Below are 21211 nucleotides of genomic sequence, written 5' to 3' on the forward strand. Positions count from 1 at the left end.
TGCAGATCAAGGTAAGATAAGGTGTTATTGAGTTAAGGTGGACCCTAAACCCTATGACTGGTGCATTTATAAAGAAAAGAGAGGGGTATTTGGACACAGAGACACAAGGAACAGGGTCACGTGATGGTGGAGGCAAAGACTGGAGTGATGCATCTGTAACCAAGGACCACCAAGGACTGCAAGGGATCCACAGGAGCTAGAAAGAAACAAGGAAGAATTCTTCCCTAGAGCTGACATAGGGCATACAGCTTTGCCAACACCTTGATTTCAGATTCCTGGCCTCCAAAATGTAAGAGAATAAAGTTCTCTTGTATTTAGCTATCAAGTAGGTGGTAATTTGTTAAGACAGGCAGCATGACCCTGGGGAGAAAGGACAGACTTTGGACAATGACCTTAAGTTCAGGGATATCGTTTGTTTTTTGACCTATGGCAAGTTGCTTAATATCTCTGAGCACCAATTTGCTTGTATGTGAAATTTTGAGGGCTCATGTGAAAAGCCAGGCACATAACAGAAAATCATTAAGGAATTATGCAATTTTTATTAATAAAGGGGAAAAAAGCAAATCATTCATTCGTACTCTTATATTCTAGTATGCTTTCTAAAATATCCTGCATAATTTCTTAAAATCTTTGTTAGAGATAAACTAATCAGAAAGAATCCCAATTCTAAAATAATTATAGCACGTGCGAGGACCCACGTCAGGGTCTAAGCTGTAACTCAAGACAATGACAACAAATAACTCCAGTGACTTTTATACTTAGAGTTTTCACTTTCATGTAAACAAAAGTTGTAGACACTTCTTTGCTAGATTTAAGCAAGAGAAGAAGATTCAATATGAGCCTTACTATCATACACCTAGTCTGGCTAAAAATTAGGAGAATGAATTGAGAGACAAAACAACCATCATCAAACCATTTTAGTTAGCACTGACTTGCGAGGTATCAAGGCATATAATTTCCAAGAAAAAGGCAAGAGGAATAGAGCTTGGTGTGACGTCTACACAATTTCTTTTATGAACTATGTGGTGACCCACAACCTTAGTCTCTAATTATCTTGGAATTCCAGGCAAATAAGTGATGACATATACACGCATTTTTTTTCTCACCTGAAGTATTATATATTGTGAAGTATTATTGGTTAAATATGCAGACTTTTATATGCCATCAATCTTCGAATGGTAATAAACGGAATTGCTTTACTTACTAACACAAGCAGTAGGACAACATCAGGGTTATCACAGGCACAGGCAATGTGCATTGGTGTCCAAAAATCTTCGTCCTGGTGGTTGACATTGGCCCCTCTGTCAATCAGGATCTCTGCAATGAAGACATTATCATACCGGGCACACTGAAAAAAGAAGAAAAAAAGAAATAAAAGAAAGTATACTATGATAACAAACTACGATAGGTTTATTTGGAATAAACCTAATCCAAATTTCCTTTCCACAGGTATACAACTTCAATGCCAATTTTTGAACTTGGGAGGTGGAGCTAAACTGGGGAAGAATGTATTCATGTTCCCTAACTAACCTACAAGGAAAGAAGCATATGTAAGACTGAAAGGAAAATTGAATCCATGGACAGTGGAAAGAAAAATGGACTAGATATTATAGAAGACAAGATTAGTCATTTGAAGGCAGTAATATAAATTATACAAAATGACACACAGAGAGAAAAATGATGAAATAAATGAACGGAGCCTCAGTGAGTTGTGGGAAAACTTCAAACTGATTGATAACCCCTCAGACTGACAGCACAGGAAATGGGTACTACAGAGATATATGTATGCTTTTGTTATTATTTAATTACCTTTATAATTAGTCATTAGAAAACAGCCCAATTTTTAAAAGTAGGCAGAAGATTTGAACTTTATAATAACTATAAAGGGCGTATAAACTTTAAAAGTTTATACTTTTATAACACCTATAACTCATATAATATTGTACATCAACTATACTTCAACTTAAAAAAAGATACATGAACTGTGGTTCACAATTATAACACAGTCATTGAAGAATCTCCATATCTTTCTTCATTCGCTGGTACTCTCAAGAATGTACAAAAAGGACAATGCAAAATCACGGTGCACATTCCATATGGAAGGAGATTTGAGGGGTGCCACTTTGGGGACACATGGAAGCACTTGGGGCAATGGCAAACACATGAACCTTGAAGGATTAGTTTCAGTTTTGAACTAAGATATCTGTGTATCTGATGTTCCATGTCATGTGTAGCAATAACAAATGGTCCCTACCATCAGGGCCTGATGATGTGAACCATGACCCCATCCACACTCACTGCAGGTTTGGGTACAAAGACTGATAAGGTGAGGACCAGAGAATAAAAGCTAATACATCCATTTTAGAATTTGGGGCCTGGACCCAATTTCTTTTAGGAAATTCATATGCAAGTAATTCCTATTCTTCTCTCTTTTTCGTTTTGATAGCTCCCTGCATAATCAAAACGGATGTGACCTCGTCCTTCTGTGCCTGTCAAGATGTCCTCAACCTGCACGTCAGAAATCCACAGTGATGATTCAACGATACCTAAGGTTTAGCTTTCAGTCTTTTACCAAAACATAGTTAATTAGATACCGTGTTTAAAGTGATACCCGCCCTCTCAAGTGACGTAAGTTTTAGATTCACATTTCAAAGGATCGTGAATAATAATTTGACAGCAATAAGTACCTTCTAATCACACTTGTCTGCAAAGATGATGATGGCTGAATATTCCTGGTACAATGTTCTTACAGTATTATAGCTATATAGTAAACGTCATTCTCCCTAGAAAGAATTTTCATCAAGCTAGAAAATCTCCCTCCCAACTCAGGCAGTTTTTCACCATGTTTAGCAATTTCTGGGGACACTTTATGGAACCATAAGAATGGCTGAGGCCCCGCTCTGTCACCCTCAACAGAACTCAGACAACATCAGTTATTTCCACCTGGAGACAAGTCCCCAGCTCCTCCTGTCACTGTCATCTCCTTCTTGAAGTGCCAAGCAGGACTAGCTACATAATTTATGCAAAATGAAAATAGAGGGCCCTTTATTCAAATATTCCTAAGAATTTAAAGATGGCGACAGCAGAGCATGAAAGCAAGCTTGGGCCCTTCTAAGTACAAGGCACACGCCACGAAGCCTGTCCTGAATTTTGAAGCCCCTCGACCAACCTGCCTCCCAGGCGCCTCATGTCCACACACTCTTCCTTCTACTGGACCTCTGGAACAGTCCATTTCAAGCAAACGTTCCTCATCTGGAAATGTCCAGAGAACCTAAGTGGAAATCTATCTCTCTGGAAACACCATCTCTCCTGGAGCCTTCCCCTGTGCGGGTAAAGTTATTCCTTCCTAGGACCCTGAAGAAGCTGGATTATTTTCTCAGCTTATCATTGATTCTTCTAGATCACTGCACGTTCACCTTCACGTGCTTCTTTCTAAGATTCACTCTGTCCTTACATACAATGCTCTTCCCCCAACCTGGTCCAAGCCTTCATCAAAGGCTTCAGAACCACGACCACGGTCTTTGCTCCACTTTTGGGCACCACCAAACAATGAAGCATCAAGTACATTGGGTCACCCACCCTATACGAGAGTTTTAAAATGTCTTCCTTCCGGTACTCAGGAATCTTCACCTACATTGTACTTTAGTTGCCCATTCCTCATGACCAAGATTAGCTCCACGCTGAAATATTAAATTCTGCAGTCCCAATCCGTGACCAGAATATTCCATTCTGCCTCTTAGGGTACACTTAGAAAACAACATGGCCGACAGCTCCTTCCTCTGAGACGTTCATGGAATTGACCACAGTTAGAAAGTGACCACTTACACTTTCAACACCAGCTCAGTAGTTCACAATTTCTCTGGCAACGCATCCTTTCACTCATTTTTAAGTTTGTAAACAACGGTGGTATTTCTCAACGTATAAAAACCCACTACAATGTGAATTACTGATTCAGCCCCAAAGACTCTGAGAACTATAGAAACCAAATCACAAATAAAGACGATTTTAAACTTCAAATGTGTTGTCTTTTCCCTCCACATTATCATAAGGGGTATTTTACATGTTTTAGTTCTGGTTGACTCAGGAGCGGCATGTCCTGAACGACCCTGAAATCCACCCTCAGAAAATCAAAAATTCAATATACGCTGTGTTCACACACCAAATCCTATGGTTCACAAATGTAAGTTATCTGTTGCCAGTTTTTTTTTTTTAAACTGGAGTCAGATCTACGGTAACGTAAGCTTTCTCGATGATTATCTATTTTCAGTATCTATTTTCCCTCCTCTGTGTTGATTACAAAGCCGCTGGGACAGAGGAGACCAGCAAAGAGGTACTAGGACAACAACCAATTTGATACAGATTCATTTACTGAGTGGATACCATGTGCCAGGCGTTGTTCTAATATTAAAAACTATATATTTCTGCACCGCCTGGCAGCTCTGGGGGGAGGAGAAGCAACAGGATTTACACAGTCAATTTGGATTAGCCAAGTTCCATTTTCTTGTCCTGTGTTTATGGGGTTTTAATGGTTCAAAAACATTTCTACAATCAGAGACAGGCAGAGACAGAGAGAAAGAGACAGAGACAGAGAGAGGGGAGAGAGAGAGATACAGAGAGGCAGAGAGGTAGAGATTTATATCAGTAGCAAAACGAATTCAAATCTGTTGCAATTTCCAAAATTTTTGACATCACTCTGGAACTTCCATATGGTCCTGTGCATTCAGTGTCAATCCCATGGGCCGTCCTTTTCAGCCAGTGCTTGGATCTCTGCCAAGTCACTTCCATTTCTTTGCCACTATATCACATTGAAGGATCATATTCATTACAGTGTCATCTTGAATATACTTCTTATCATTTTTGCTTTGCATGTATCTTCTCTCTGGTAAGTATTTATACTCCAGATGACCTTGCCATAGATAAACTATCCAGAAAACTCTGCGATGAAGTACAGTTATTATTTCTACCGGCATTCCAAACAGCACAGCTTCAGGCCAATGGAACCAGACTCTAATTATGGAACAGGTCGTTGTTAAAGAGGTTCAGATGTACCCCTGATGTACATCCTGAAATTTTAAACTCCTAATAACACTGTTATCCTTTTCCGTGAACGTAAACTCTGCTCCTTCAGCTGCAACACTGGTTTGCTTCGCTGTGAATCGCCAAGATTTTATTAGGCAATGCTGTATTCCAGGCACTGTGCTTGGCAATGTATCCGTAAAGGACCATGACATGGTAATCACCCTTGAGAAATAGACAGTACAGTTCAATGAGATGGAGGGTGTACAGAGCATTCTACAGAGTCACAGCAGAGCGTCCCCAGCTGCCTGGTAAGAACTGGACAATTAAGTATGGGAACACGAGGATTAAGGGGCAGGGGTTGAGACATTCATAATCCACTGATTAAACACGTATCCACTGAGGACCTGCCACATCCCCACCATACGCCAAGCCAGAGGGTTGGTATTATGAACTAGATGTCCTCCCTAATCAACAGCTTACATTCAAGGGGGCAGTCAAAAGACGCAGTCAAAAGAGAGATAAGATGCGCAAGTCCAGTCAGCCATGGAGCCGCCTCAGAGGAGAGCCCAGAGTAGGAAACAGTCTGAAAAACACTGAGGAGGGATGAAAATAGCCATTCGTGGGATTTCATGAAACCTGGCATGTCTAGAGAGTCAATTAAATGATTGGAACTCTTTGCTTAAGGAAGGCCTCTCTGAGTGGGGGAGTTTCAGACTTCCCTAAGAGAGAACCTTTCAGGATGCGACACTCCAATTCTCCTAGAAAGATCCACACCAGTGGTTTCAATGCTGGTTGATTGAAAATTTTGTTGGAGGGGAGCACAGTCCCAGGAAGTCTGTGTCTAATTGCCTTCACCCTGTAAGAAAGGGTTCTGATTCTTTACAAATAGAATTCCACTGTTACACAGATAAAACAAAACAGAATACAACAAAAATCTCACCAGTAACTTCACTTGGGAATTTTTCTTTTTTATAATTGATGTTGAATGAACCAGTTCTGTGTGATCTATTTACTCAAAATGGAAAAGTCACTCCCTTCAGTTTCTGACGGCCTTCCAAGGATCTCCACAACTTGCTCTTCCGTTGCTTTTTCACCCCTTAGGTTATGCACGTGGGCCATCACAATAAAAATGCACCCACAGTTTGCAGAACAAAGGTATGATTTTCATTCAGGATCCAGCTGGATACTGATCTACATCCTGAACTCAGACTTTCCAGTTATGATGCCATGATTCTCATGGACCACAGAGATGTGGGATTTTAAAAAGCAAAGCACAGTCGGGAATTTGAATCCTTGAAAAAACATAAAGGGGTCATTGTTCACAGCCAATGGCAACTCTACTTCCCATTCCAGGACCTTGCAGCATCCTGCAGTCTCACCAGACATCAGAACGGCCCAGCTCTCTGTTTCTCAGTGACATCGTCCTTTCACTTCCATCTTGCCTCTTCGTTTGCCTCTCTTTCTGCTGCACTGTCCTGGATGGATGTTCCCCCCCATTCCACCTACCCCAAGGAACTCTCCAGGAAAAGCCCCTGGAGAGGGCATGTTGTCTTCTGGTAGGATTCATTTTTTTGCTAGAAGGTACCCCTGCAACCTTTACCCTTGTTTTCCTGGGAAAGCAAAGGAGTAACATGGTCAATGCCCAGACGCTCTGGCAAGCAGGGCAAAGTATGGATAACTTCTACGTAGGGACTCTTTTTGTTCTTTAATACCTAGGTGGTTTCTAAAGTAAGATATTCCTTTAAACATTGTCTCCAGAGTCCTAATATTCTGCTTCTTTTCATAGCATAATATTTTCTGCTTGATTTTAAAGATATGAAGCCATTGAACTGCTGCTGCTGTAGTAAACTGCTAATAATCTCTGCTTCTTACAGCTCCTGAGACTTCAGAGAAACTCAGAAGAAAGCCCGAAGAACAGCCCGATTCGGAGACCCAGATATTCTTGTAAGAATAGAGTGATCGAAACTTTTAGAATTTAAGCTTCTAAAAAAAACATAGTTCTAAGAAGTATTCTGTATTAATTTGTTTTATTTTCATCTTTTTTTTGGCCATGCCGCACAGCTCGTGGGATCTTAGTTCCCCAACCAGGGACTGAACCCCGGGCCCACGACAGTGTAATTTCTTTCATTATGTGAAACATACATGCTTATTATTTAAAACATTCAAGCTATATGTAAAAGAGTAGAAAATGAGATCCTGTCTCCTCCCCAACCTGTCACTGTTAAAAATTCCTTGTCTATTCTTCAAGATTTTCACAGCTGTTGAAAAGATTCTCTGCTCTCCTCCCTGCCACCATGTCTACCTGTCTTGAGTGTAACATATATACTATTCTCTAATCTGCTTGTGACATTTACCAAATATCTTGGGCATATTTGCACATCCACTGCAGCTTGTTTTCATCAGTGACGTGGAACTCCACTGCTTAAATGCCTGCCTTTATGTTAAAATGACAATTCACCAGGTAAAAGAAAGAAGATTTTCCTATTTCTAATGTATTTCACTTAAGCTTCACTATGGTCTCCTGCTGTCACAGCACAGAATCAAAAGAACTCGCATTTCATACTCCATGCAAGAGGGTTTCCTTACACCCAGGAGCTCCTCCTTCGTAGCTTATGTATGAAAGGTCATAACGCAAAACTCTGGACGGCATTTTAGCAAAGTTCCATGTGATTCTGTTTTCAACTCCATACATAGCATTGTTCCTTCCAAAGAGTTACAGCTGAGTTTTTTCTATATTGCCCTCACAGAGACTAAAATCTTAGGGTGCAGATATCGTTACTTGTTGGCATTATTTCCCCTCTAATGGTACCGGATACTTGCGATACACTTGATTCATAAATTATTGAATGAAGAGTAGATAAACATGCAAATTCAGACTTACTGTTGAAAGTTTATTTAAAAGATGATAAAACTAAAGATTGTATATGATGAAAAAATATTAAAACCTGTTTGTCAATTGTCTACCTTTAATACAGAGGGAATTATTCATCTCCAACTTAAAAGTTACTGTGGCATTTCTACCAGGAGTCTTCCCAAAACCTCCACTTACAGTGAGGTGCTCAGTGAATAATAATTGAGTTAAACAAGCGAAACTCTGGGGAATCTCAACAACTTCCACGGTTTATTCCTGATGCCCTGCATGCACATACGATGCCATTTTCTCAAAGACGTTGCCCTAACATTATATAATTAGAGCTTCAGCACTGATAAAGCAACAGGCTTCATACTGCAGGATGCCCAAGAGGTGGGGTGAGCACAGAGCTGCTCACACCTTACATTTTTGAGGGCGAAATTGCCTTTTTCAGTACCTAAGGAATTTTGAAACCCTGTAATTTTGTCTCTCTGGCAACCTGCAATTTTTCATTTTTTTTAACATCTTTATTGGAGTATAATTGCTTTACAATGGTCCGTTAGTTTCTGCTGTATAACAAAGTGAATCAGTTATACATATACATATGTTCCCAAATCTCTTCCGTCTTGCGTCTCCCTCCCACCCTCCCTATCCCACCCCTCTAGGTGGACACAAAGCACCGAGCTGATCTCCCTGTGCTATGCGGCTGCTTCCCACTAGCTACCTATTTTACGTTTGGTAGTGTATATATGTCCACACCACTCTCTCGCTTTGTCACAGCTTACCCTTCCCCCGTAATCCAGGGAAAAGGAGGCTCAGTGCTGAGCTCACATTCCTGTAGCCATCAGGAAGTTTACTTACATGTATTCCGGTTTCAAAGCCACTTTATCTTAGTCTCACAAACAAAGTCTAACAGTATAAAAATGCATAGTGTTTGCATTGGACCCAGAGCTAATGCAGCGCTTCCCATCTACCTCATCACCTTCATCTTCTCATTTCTTCTTTCTTCTGACTCTACTGCCTTTAGACTTGGTTACCTGGACCTTCTCATTAGCCAAAAAGATCCTTATATTCTGACAGTTCATCTATCCATCCACTCATTCATTCATTCATTTATGATGTGTTGAGTATCTACCATGCATCACATGCTAAGGATATAAAAGTATCTAAGACATCACAGTTTCTGAGAATTCAGTCTAGCAGCAGAGAAAAAGGGCACATCCTCCATTAATTACAATCCATTGTGACAAGATCGACAGCAGAAGCAAGGATCATGTGTCATGAGACCTTAGATACAAGAGTAATTCAGTCTTATCAGGAGCATGAGAAAAGGCTTCAGAACTACCTCTGAAGGTGGCCAAGTGGTCTCATCATTTTCCTCTTTCTCTATCACCTGCTTATCCTGCTTCCAGGTCTGCTGTAATCCATGGTTTATTTTTCTTTCTCCCTCAGAAAACTAAACTCTGTTAGACTGTGTTTTGCATCTTTGCACCCCTAATATCTATCACAGCATTATATATTAATTAATTAAGTAGTTAACGGGTTCATGTGCCTATCAGACAAATCTACTGAGCACCTACTAAGTGCCAGGCACTCTCCCAGTGCTGCAGATATAACAGTGATGAGAGGCCAAGTCCTAGCCCTCCTGGAGCTGACAGTCTGGGAAACAGAACATAATCACCTGAGCCTATGATCTGTTTGGTGGCAACTGTGTTACAAGGAATGAGACAAACAACCGGATAAAAGCTGAGCTGATGGTGGGGTGGTGGGAACGGGTTGCCGTATCCTTTGGGACAAGCCCCGGAAGGTTGTTCTGTTAGATGATTTTTGAGCAGAGAGGCGAAGCAAGCGGGGGAGTGAGCCATGCAGATTTCGGCAGGGGAATGTTCCAGTGGAAATAATGGTGAAAGCACGTGGGCAGGGGCATGGTGGGCGCATTAAAGGACCAGCTAGAGCAGGAGGGGGTCCCTGGAGATGAGGGCACAAAGGTGCGGGCACATTCCACGTGGCCGTCTCAGGACTCTGGAGTTTTCCCTGAGTGGGAAGGGAAGCTCCTGGGGCATTTTGACGGAGTGACACGATCTGGTTGCTATGGGAGGAACAGACTGTAGGGTCCACAGGGACGGGGCCGGGGAGGTGAGGGAAGAAGCTGCTGGTCCCGGGAAGAGGGAGGGTGGTTTATCCAGGTGAAGAGGGACGGCAGCATTCTGGCTGTATTTAAGGTGAAGAAAGCAACCGCTGCTCTGCTGATTGGGAAGACTGAGTTTTAGGTGCTCATTAAAGTTGGATACATCATATACTGCATTGGCCAAAAAGGTTTTTCCGTAAGATGTTACAGAAAAAGCCCGAACGAACTTTTTGGCCAGTCCAATATATGAGGAAGTGGCCATACTTCTCTTCCTTTCTCTCTCTTTCTGTCAAACACACACACACAGGGTAAGAATACATTACATTCCTGGTTAATACCAACAATGAACTGACATGATTTGTTCAAAGCAAAGGTCTGTCTTCCACTAGCCCAACTGGAATAATTTGCTGTCTGAAAACTTAATCCAGGTATCACTGGGGAATTTACCGGGGAAAGACTACAGTATTTACAGTTAGATGGTCAGAGTTTAAGCTCCAGTACTATCTACTACTGTGTTCGCTTAATTCTTCTATTTCTCAGCTTCTTACCTAATAAAGTACTGCACCTCCTGGTAAGGATTCCAAAGAGAGTGACCAAGAGGAGAATCTTTACCTATGGAAAGCTGTTCACAGCATGTCCTTAGTCTAAGATTGCTTGTCAAAAGCAAACCTAGGATCCAGGACTAATGAGCCCTTGAAAATGTCACGCGAGCCACGTAACGATCGGAGGAGAAAAGAGAGAGCTTTCAAAACCAAAATACTCCAGAGAAGGAAAAAGGAATCCAGAAATCTCTCTTTCCCTCTCAGTCAATGCTGGAGAGAAATGGCTGACGTTCTTCTATGGTGTTCCCCATCAATATTCGGAGTTATTTTTCCACTCCCCTGCATGCATATGACTGCCTGCACCCCAGATGCCTCCAGTCTTGGGCAGACACAAGGTTCTCTTGTTGGCAGTGGTTCTCAACCTTGGCTGTAAATTAGAATCACCTGGGGGAGCTGTGCCCCACCCCGATGTTCCATCTGCATCCCAGAAAAATTGAGTCGGAATCTCCAGGCTGAGGGTGAGCTGGGAGGCAGACACTGACATTTTACAGCTCCCAGGTGATTCCAGGGGGCAGACAAGGCTGAGACCCAATACCAGATTAGGGAGCTTCCATCAGATCGATGCGTGACCTCCTTTAACATGGATTGCTCTAATGTGAGAAATACAGCATTTTTTAAATATTGGTAGACAATTCTCAATTAGGCTTTTACGTTATGTTAATTTTGGCATTTTTCAAAATCAAGTTTTAAGCTTTAAATTAGCCCTAAAGACCACTAAATGGAATAATTATTGACATCTCCTTTTACTTCATTTTTGCCCTTAACTGAATCAGCAAAAATTTCTTGCATGTAAAACTACTGAATTTATTTGTTTATGTGGTTACTTACTTGTTTATTCACTTAATCGTTCCCTGCTTGTTTCCAAAAGAATGTAGTAAAGTTTTATTCACATTTATACGATCTGGGCCACAAGCAGAGAATAGTAAAAGCTCATTGGATCAATAAAGAAAGTGAAAGAAAGGACGTCAAAGTAAAAGAAAGGATGGCTGCCTAATGCTCTATAATTGATACAACATTGTCTTGCTTATTTGTTGAATACTATTCATGTTCAAAAGCATCTTCTTTAGGGCAGAGACTTGAACTCCATTATTTACAAACTATAATGTGAGTAATTAACAAATATTAATGTATCATTATCCAAGCCTGTTAACTTGAAACACATCATCGTTCTGATCATCACCAGTTACACGTGCATTTTGCTACTGAGTCTGGAGCCCATAACTGGTTCCCCTTCCACTTGGTGTCACCCACGCTCACCCGGTCATCACAGCTCTTACCAAATGGAGCAGGGTCCCTCCTGAAGACATGGGCATGTGCGGGTCGGCCCCCTCCTTCAGGAGCCGCAGCGCTGCAAGAATGAGAGAGGAGAGTTACACGGCATCTTTTTTCAACATCCTGAATCAAAAGGTGTAGCATTTCATTAGTATCTAAATCTCAAATCGCCTTGAAAGCCAAAGGAGATGGATGAATCGCCATCTGACCTTTTGGTGTATTTAAGAGCGGCGGTGTTTCCCTTCACATTGAAACTTATCTGTTGGTTTGTCCGCATCACGACCCGTTACAGACATGCAAATTACTCAGAAAGGGGAACACACTTTGACATTTGTTTCTTTGAAGGGCCTTGCTTGTGCATCCTTTATAGATCAAAAATAAATAAATAAAAAGAAAGAAAGGACTCCACTAGGCTCATGTATGCTTTAGTTCACTTCACTTTTTTTTTTTTAACTCATTAGGACTCACTGGCTTAAAACAATAAAAGTTTACACTTTGTACGTTAAACTTCCCTCCTGCAATTACCCCTTAGCCCTGTTTCCATCATTCTCCCAAAGCCATGTGTATCTAAATTAGTAATGTCAGACAAATCAAAACAGATGTTATGCACCAGAATAAAAGCACAGCTGGAAAGTGACCTACGTTTCCATTGAACAGCAAAGGTGGACTGTGTAGGACACGGAAAGCACTTGGGAGATGGATTATGTCCCATTCTCTGCAAACTGCCATGGGCTCCAAGAGGTCCATCCATTCCCCGAGACACTATCCCAGTTTCCGCGGTTAACGGCAGTATTGTAGCTTTCGTAACAAGCCATTCATGCTTTGTCCACAAACAACTAAAGCAAAAGTTCCTCTTTTAGTCCATTATTACACAGAACGGTACAAAATGGTTCACATTCAAACTCATACCTCACTGAGCATACTGTCTTTCCTTTAACTTTCTCCATAATCCGCAATGTCGGCAGAACACATACTCTTTCTTTTCTACGTCACCCCAAATCTTCCCTGTGTTCCAATCTCTAGTTTGTTACCATCGTCCCAGCTCTAACTGTACAGCTCAGAGGGCAGACACATCTTGTTCCCTCACATACTTTTACCCTTAATTTTAAAAAGTCTGTTCGTGACAACAGAAAGTTCATTAACTATGTTTACCAATGGTTTTGTCAGAATCAAAATAGCACCTTTACCCTAATATTTATTTGTTCAGCAAATGAAATCATTCATCTTGAACTAGCTGATATCTATTTGGTGCTCTGTATTCTTTACAGCAAAGAATCTGTACTAGTGTGATCACAAATAGAGGGGAAGATTATGTTATATAGTTAAAACATGAGTAAAATGCTGTCAGATTTCTACATAGAATCCACCATGCACACATGTGGTGAATTACACATAATATAGATCTGTGATACACTGGCCTTGGGGTTAGACAGATTTGAGGCCGAGCCCCACTGGGAAAGCTAACCCACCCTCCTGGCACTGCATGAGGATCACTAAATGATTTTTATTAGTATAATTACTACAAGTCATAAAACCCATAATAATATATCACTGAACACATATCTTAAGGTTTACTCTAAATTTTCTCAAAACCTTTTGATTATTAAATGTTGAATTTAAGTGTAGGATATAAGCAACACAAATTTACCAATATTCATTGAAGGATGAGTGTACAATGTGTAAGGCAGGATAAAGAGGGTAAAGAGGACAATGCAGGGGATGGTGGGAGAATGATGAGTAAGGGGCAGTGAACAGTCCCTTAGGAGTGGCGGATTGTGTGTGACTTGGAGGAATTTGTTGTGGAGGATATTTTACATCACACTACAGGAGTTGGAAGTCATTCTGTGGCCAATGAAGAGGATCACAGGATATTAAGCAAAGGAAGAAAAGATCCCTTAGGTAAGTAAGTGCTATGGACTGAATGTATGTGCCCCCCCGCCCCCCGCAAATTCATATGTTGAAGCTTAATCCCCAATGTGATGGTATCAGGAAGAGGGGCATTGGGGAGGTGATTAGGAGGTAATGAGGGTGGAGCCCCCATGATGGGTTTAGTGCCCTTGTAAGGGGATGAAGAGACTAGAACTCTCTCTCTGCCAGGTGAGGACACAAGGAGGAGAAGGTCATCTATAAATTAGGAAGCTGGGTACCACCAGAAGCCAAATCTGCTGGTGCCTTGATCCTGGGCTTGCCAGCCTCCAGCACTGTGAGAAATCAAAGGGTTTTTTAAGCCACCCAGTCTCTGGTATATTTGTCTGTCTGCAGCCTGAGCAGACTAAGACAATAAGAGAGGTCAGCACAAAGGCTAGAGGGGGGTCTCTTGCTCCCACTTGCGGCTTAAATCCTGAATAAAGGTTCAGGCTCAGATGAGGGGGGTGATTCAGTGCAGCTTGAGGGTTCATGGCTCTGTGTCAGAGGATGCCAAATGGACTAACCAGCCTGGGACACAACAGGGATCGGAGCCACCACTGCAGAAAGAGGAGTCTATGGCAGCACTGACAGCCAAGGTGGGACTGAGCCATCTGGTTCAGGGAGACCATTTACAAAGCACAGAACATGCATGGGTTATCTCCACAGGAGCAGGTGGGCCACAGTGGTGTGCTTGTGAATGCTCAAGGGCAGACGGAGATGGAGATGAGATGGAGATGTTTAGATGATGGATGGATGGATGGATGGATGGATGGAAGGAAGGAAGGATGGGTTGGTGGATGGATGGATGGAAGGATGGGTGGATGGGTGGATGGTGGATGGGTGGATGGATGGATGGATGGATGGATGGATGGATGGGTGGATGGTTGGATGGATGGATGGATAGATGGGTGGATATGCACTTAGGAATTTACTACACATTTTACTGATATAAAGGCTGTGCAGCCCACAATTCATTGTAATATCCATATAGCCAATTGATTCTTAAAGAATGATTTAGATGATTTTTACTAAAAATTCCTGTATCCACAGCCAATCTATGGTTACAATTACTGAATGTGACCTTGAAGTTTTGGTTGATATTTTCATTGACATTACTGAGTATGGGCCAGAGGTCAGGAAACTATGAGTGGCAGAGGTCAAATGCCACCAGCGTATGGCCCTTGAACTAAGAACAATTTCTGCATCTTGAAGGGTGTGTGAGGAAAAACAATAATAAAAAAACCCAAAAATGTCCAGAAGAATGTATAACACGGACTGTATGTGACCACTAAGTTTAAAATATTTAATATCTGACCCTCACAGAAAAGATTTCCTAACTCCTGAGTAAGATTAAAGTGAAATAATGAAGGACGTCAAAGCGTCATCCATCTATCAATGACCTGAGCGACGTCTTTGCTGAGTCAGATATTAGTTTCTGAAAAACGTAATCATAGTTCACCACATTTTTGGCGGTGTTCACAATACAGTGGCTACTGACACGATACATTTTTAAGCGTAACCTGCATCATCAACATTTCCTCCATCACTCCTTTAAATTCTAGACAACCATGAAGATAAATAACTCAAGCCCTGGTTTGTGGCACTGGCCAATTCTCGGGGTGTAATTCTCCCACCATGGTTGATCTCAAGCTACCAATGTGGCACCACTGAACCCAGGGTTGGGAGGAGATGTGACCCAGCTCACAATTTTGTGGCATTTCTATCACACACACAAAAGAGATGTAAATAACTTCAAGCGCATAAAGAAGAGAAAAATGTAGTGAACTGATGAGGAAGTGATGCGCTTTGAGCTTTACCGTCGTTTTTTACTAGAATCTACTTAACTGTAAGTTTATATACTTTAGTTTTTATTTTTTTTTAAATCCTGTGGCTTTTTTTTTTTTTTTTTTGCAGTACGCGGGCCTCTCACTGTTGTGGCCTCTCCCATTGCGGAGCACAGGCTCCGGACGCGCAGGCTCAGCGGCCATGGCTCACGGGCCCAGCCGCTCCGCGGCATGTGGGATCCTCCCGGACCGGGGCACGAACCCGTGTCCCCTGCATCGGCAGGCGGACCCTCAACCACTGCGCCACCAGGGAAGCCCTATACTATAGTTTTTAATACAGGCTTTGTTTAACTGTTTTACAACCAACTCATGAACTCCTGACACTTCAACAGTCGGCTCTCAGGCTCTATGAGAGTAAAGCCCCAGCACAGTACGGGGGGTGGCCCCGAGGTGGATTAGGGGATTGGCCAAGAGCGCCCAGGAAGGACTCTGTATGCAGCAACCGCAGAGCTCCCTTCCTGCCACGGTGAGACTGATGAATAAGCCCCAGCCCTTCCTTCACCCAGCCAGACATCAGCCTCAGGAGAAAAGGAGGGGGAAGCTGGCATCTTCTTTTCCTAGGTAGAAGACTGTTTTCTGACAAATTGTTCACACTATCAGACAGAACTAAAGCAGAACCGGAGACTGGATACAGACCGGTATTTGCCCCCAAATACCATGGGTGCAGTGCAAGGATAAGACAAAATCAACTTTTGACTAAATGAGGAAACATGTTCTTCACATGCACAGACCGTAGACTGTGCTAAATTCTATGTCTCTGCTAAGGGTTAGAAACGGGACATTGCCTAAGGTACCGAGGTGTAAAAATATATTGAAGAGAATGTCACACTGAGCTTTTCTAAGCACGTAGGGTCTGCTACTGCTCTCAGTACTTTAGTGCAAGAATTTCATCGATTCTCCCAACTCTGATACAAATACTATAATTGTATTAGTATCAATACAACTGATAAGGAAACTAAGGCTTATAAATTATGCGAAGGAAACTGAGGCTTAAAAATTGAGATGGTAGCGTGGTGGATCTAAAACAGTGTGGCAGTATGACTCCAAGGATTGTGTTCTTAACCATGAAGAGCATCAGGACACTTTACCTCTCATGTCACAAGGGAGTTGAAAGGTCACCTTCAACTCAGGAACCACAACAGGAATCAAGATCTATGTTAATGTTCTCACAGTAACTAATTTTGGAGGAAACTGTCCAAATTTACGTTAAAACACTTTCTCCAAAAAGGTATGGGTTCATAGCGACTTTGGAACCACACGGTTGGAATCGACAGTCAAGTGAAATGACACCACCACGACTTGGGAGTCTTTCCATTAAGATAAAATCTGCAAGGAAACAGCCTAAGGAAAAACAGCCATCTGGGGACCAAACAGAATAATGAAGTTTGGGCTCCTTTTATAGGGCTGCTGCTTGGAACTGATTCCAGCATTTATTGTATATTTGTGGCTTCATCATCAAGCTGCCACAGAAACTCTGTCGAAATGTCTGCGTGGGGGGCATGATTTGATATTTAAAAAGAAACATTCGGTCTCGAAATCTTCAGCTATTGGGGTAAAAATGGATGAAAATACGTCATCTTTAATAGAGTCTGCAGCTGTCTTCCCCGATGTCCCCACCGTCACCAACCATAACCAAACCCAGCGGTCCACCTGGTAATTATCACTTTAAGTGTCTAGATATGACTGTGATGTATCTGTGTTGATGACAACCACTGATGATAGTAATTTGATAGCAACTTGATGACAGTAAAAGCGCTCTGGCGATCACAGGAGCTGCGGTGGACATCTGAAAGCACAGCAATCTATGACTGCTCTCACACGATTCTCATGATAACAGTGGGTCTGTATTCACAAACACTTTAGGTTTGAAATCAACAGATCCAAGGAAGAGTGAAACAAAACCTAACCATGGGCTCTAAGTTTTGTCCTCATTAGAAGCCCTGCAAAAAGGCATTTTTTAGACAGAGGGAAGGACAGATCACGTGGCAGAATGTTAGCAAACAGTCCACCTGGTTGAAGGGTACATGGGCTTTCTTTGTATGATTTGTAGGTTTAATTTCATTATAAATAAAAAGTTACAATGAATAGCAACAACAAAAAAAGCCAGTGTCATTTTTTCCTTGCAATGGTAACAGAAGCATCAGTGTCAGGACTTCCAAAAATGTAGGAGAGAGCTTCCGTGACAATTGACAGTCTTCCGAGAGATGCCTGAAAAAGTTGATCTGATGTTATATGTCAATAAAGAAGGGAAGCAAAAAAGAGGAATAGAGAAGATATGTTATCGATGCCACAGAAATGCCTATTTGCACAGAACACTGCTTAACATACAGATTACCTGCCTACAGAGAACTCAAATTTTAGGATCTCTAGGAATGACTTGAGGATGGTTTTTTGAATCGCTTTTCACAGTTCAGTGCTTTCCAACCTACTTTTCATTGTTCTCTCCCACTAAGTTCCACCATGAAATTGTAAAACCACATACATTCTGGATGTCTGCTGTGTACTGTAGACCCACAAAGGGTGACAGACGCTTGTTAAAGTTATTTCTCCCTCAAGAACCGACTTGTCCACCTCTGGGAGCTATTTCTTCCCCCTTTAGAATCATACTCTTGTCCACCTCCAGTTACTCTGATTCAGTAGTTTAGGGATGGACTCAAAAACTCTGCATTTTAAAGAAGCGCTCCAGGAGATTCTGGGGTCAGTGTCCCCCTAAAGATATTCTGAAGGGAAAAAAAACGGCTAGGATTCTACTACCTCAGCAAATTACCTCTGAATACCTCAACTAGAGCAAAGGGATTAATTAGTAGAAAAGTGAACAATTCATGGCAGTTTCTTTCCCATGAATTGGCCATTGAAACCTTGGTCCCCACTGCTGGGTGAGCCACCGTATTCCTCAGAACACACAATTTTATTCTCAATAAATACAGAGTTATCCAAGCCTACCTAACATGAATCCTGGGGGCATTTGGAGAGGAGACGGTCAGGGTGTTCATGGATGGGGGGCCTCCAGTCAGTACACAGCCTGAGCCTGGGGCAATGATTCTCAACCCTCACTATGCTTTAGGACAGCTAGTAGAACTTAAAAAAGATATAAATGCCCAGGTTCTGTCACCAAATTCTTAAGTCCAGTCGGTCAAGGATGTGCCCATCTAACCATACATTTTTAACGTCAGGGCATCTCAGTGATTATAATACTGGGAAGAGAGGCAGCAGTGGAAACCAGTATCCAAAAGACAGTGTAGCTGGTTTCCACCCCAGCCTGGCAATAATCGTAAGAGGGCCTAATGGGTTTTGAAGATCATGGTGAGTATCTGCCTCGAATCCATTCTCAGGTGAGTCGCTCAGTCACACCTTAAGTGGTTGTTTCTGATTTGGGTCAGGTCCACGGGCATCACCAGGACACTCAAGGATTATACCAGCCACTCTCTTGGAAAAGGAGACCACTGCGGTTGGGGGATGGGGTCGGGGCTGCAGCAGGGTTCCACACTTAGCAGAGAACTACAGACTCATCAGCTTGGTGGGCCTGAGAAGCAAGCGGGTGGAGGCCCACCTAAGCCACACTCACCTACCAGGCTTTGGGCAGTTAAGACTAATTCCATATTATTTGCAAGGGGCTTAAGGTTTCTGCTTTCCTACCCAACCTGGTTAAAACTGGATCTGACTAAAAGGCCAGAGATTGTAAGCATGAGATCTAAGATCCCCATTGCCAGGGTGACCCAAATCTCCAGTCCCAGCCCAGTCATGCAGCTGTGACCAATGCAACAAAAATCCAGTGAGTGTCTTTTATGTGCTATCTTAGAAATTGGGGTGTGGCAGGGGAGAAATGGGAAAAAATCCTGTATCATCTAGTGGACTGGTGGGTAGAGAAGACAGAAGACAAATAAGAAATAATTAGACCCTAGAGGGATTTGCAGTCCTTCTAGAATCTGTGGCTGAATATCTTGAATCTGTTTTGGAAAAGTATTTGACACTTATTTCTTATATGTTGTTTGTAACCCATTTCCTCCCTTCCTCCTTCAAGGACCTTGCTGACATGCAGCTAAAAAGATATTCAGAAAAATGCTATTATCAACCTCAGCTGTTCTATAGAATGCTAGCATATATTACAATGTTACAGTATATATGTCTGGTGGGAATCAGGAATGGCTCCTGTACCTAAGCCAATCCTAAACCATTAACTCTCAAAATATTCCAGAACAGACCCAGAGAGACAGCTCATGACAACATGATTTAGGTGTATCATACTTCTTCAGACCTTGATGTGGAAATAGTAAATCCAGAATGCACACAGTATAAATACACGCTGCACTTTTTATTTTCTTTCTCTATAACCCACTGTCAATTTATATTACATAACTTTAAGATGCTCTTTTCACATGCCACTGCATTATACTACATCTTTGTAGGAAATCATACGATTATATATGTGTGGGCCTCATTCTTTACTCTATTTTATTCTTTCATCTACTTGCTCACTTTTTGACAAATCATAGTTGCATATTTTTGCAAATGTTACTGTGTTTTATTTCAAACTAAAAGATTTTAATGAAAATTTTGCTATATTACTGTATAAATAATGAATACTAAAATTTAGAAATGTTGGTTACTAAGTAGTGACTATTCTTCGTTAAATTGACCCACTAAACTAATATCAGTGAGAACAAAACTAAAGTATCTCTTCAAGGGAGAAAAGAAGATATGAGATGGCAAAGTCCTCCTTCATTCTCCAGGACATCTTCTTATCAAAAAAGCCAAGATACATCCCTATCAAAACCCATAGCTTTTTTTTTTTTTTTTTTTTCAGAAAAAAGAAAAGGTGATCCTAAAATTCATAGGAGACTCCAAATAGCCAAAACAATCTTGAAAAAGGAAGAAGTGGGAAAGAAAGAAAAGAAAGAAAAACTAAGTTGGATGACTCACGTTCTGACTTCAAAACTTACTGCAAAGCTATAGTCATCAAAGCAGTGTTGTGCTGGCCTAAGACAGACATATGGACCAATGAAACGGGACTAAGAATTCAGAACCCATAAACCTATACATTTATGTTCAACAGATTTTCAAAGATAGTCCAAGATCACTCAATGGAGGAAGGAATAGTCTTCCACAAATATAGTTGCTAGGATGACTGGACAGCTACAGTAAATTGTAAAAATAAAGAAAAACAACAAGTATTGGCAAAAATGTGGAGATGTTGGAACCCTCATACATTCCGGGTAGGAATGAAAAAATGGTTCAGTGACCACGGAAGAAGTTTAAATTTTCTTCAAAATGTAAAACATAAGTAACTATATGAGCTAGCAAACCCGCTCTTACATATAAGCCTCAAAGAATTGAAGACAGGTACTCCAACAAATACTTGTTCATACATGTTCATAGCAGCACAATTCACAACAGTCAAAAGATGAAAACAACCCAAATGTCCATCAACTGACTGATGGGTAAACAAAGAGAGTTATATCTATATAATGGAATATTATTTAACTATGAGAAAGGAAAGGAGTATGTGCTACAGCATAAATGGACATTCAAAAGCTAAATGAGAGAAGCCAGACACAATAAGCTATATAGTGTGTGACTTCACTTATGG

At 41.5% G+C, this 21211-nt stretch overlaps 1 protein-coding gene across 1 annotated transcript in view; it reads right to left on the minus strand.

The window, feature by feature from the left end:
• Positions 1–21211, minus strand: part of MYO16 (myosin XVI) — a 337132-nt gene that overhangs the window by 284635 nt on the left and 31286 nt on the right. The window contains exons 2-3 of the mRNA XM_024754009.1: positions 11878–11948; positions 1205–1348 (exon numbers count right to left, since the gene is read on the minus strand). Coding sequence (XP_024609777.1) covers positions 1205–1348; positions 11878–11948 — 215 coding nt within the window. The remainder of the gene's footprint in view (positions 1–1204; positions 1349–11877; positions 11949–21211) is intronic.

The sequence above is a fragment of the Neophocaena asiaeorientalis genome, unplaced genomic scaffold, assembly GCF_003031525.2.
Source record: "Neophocaena asiaeorientalis asiaeorientalis breed wild unplaced genomic scaffold, Neophocaena_asiaeorientalis_V1.1 scaffold684, whole genome shotgun sequence".
Classification (NCBI taxonomy): domain Eukaryota; kingdom Metazoa; phylum Chordata; class Mammalia; order Artiodactyla; family Phocoenidae; genus Neophocaena; species Neophocaena asiaeorientalis.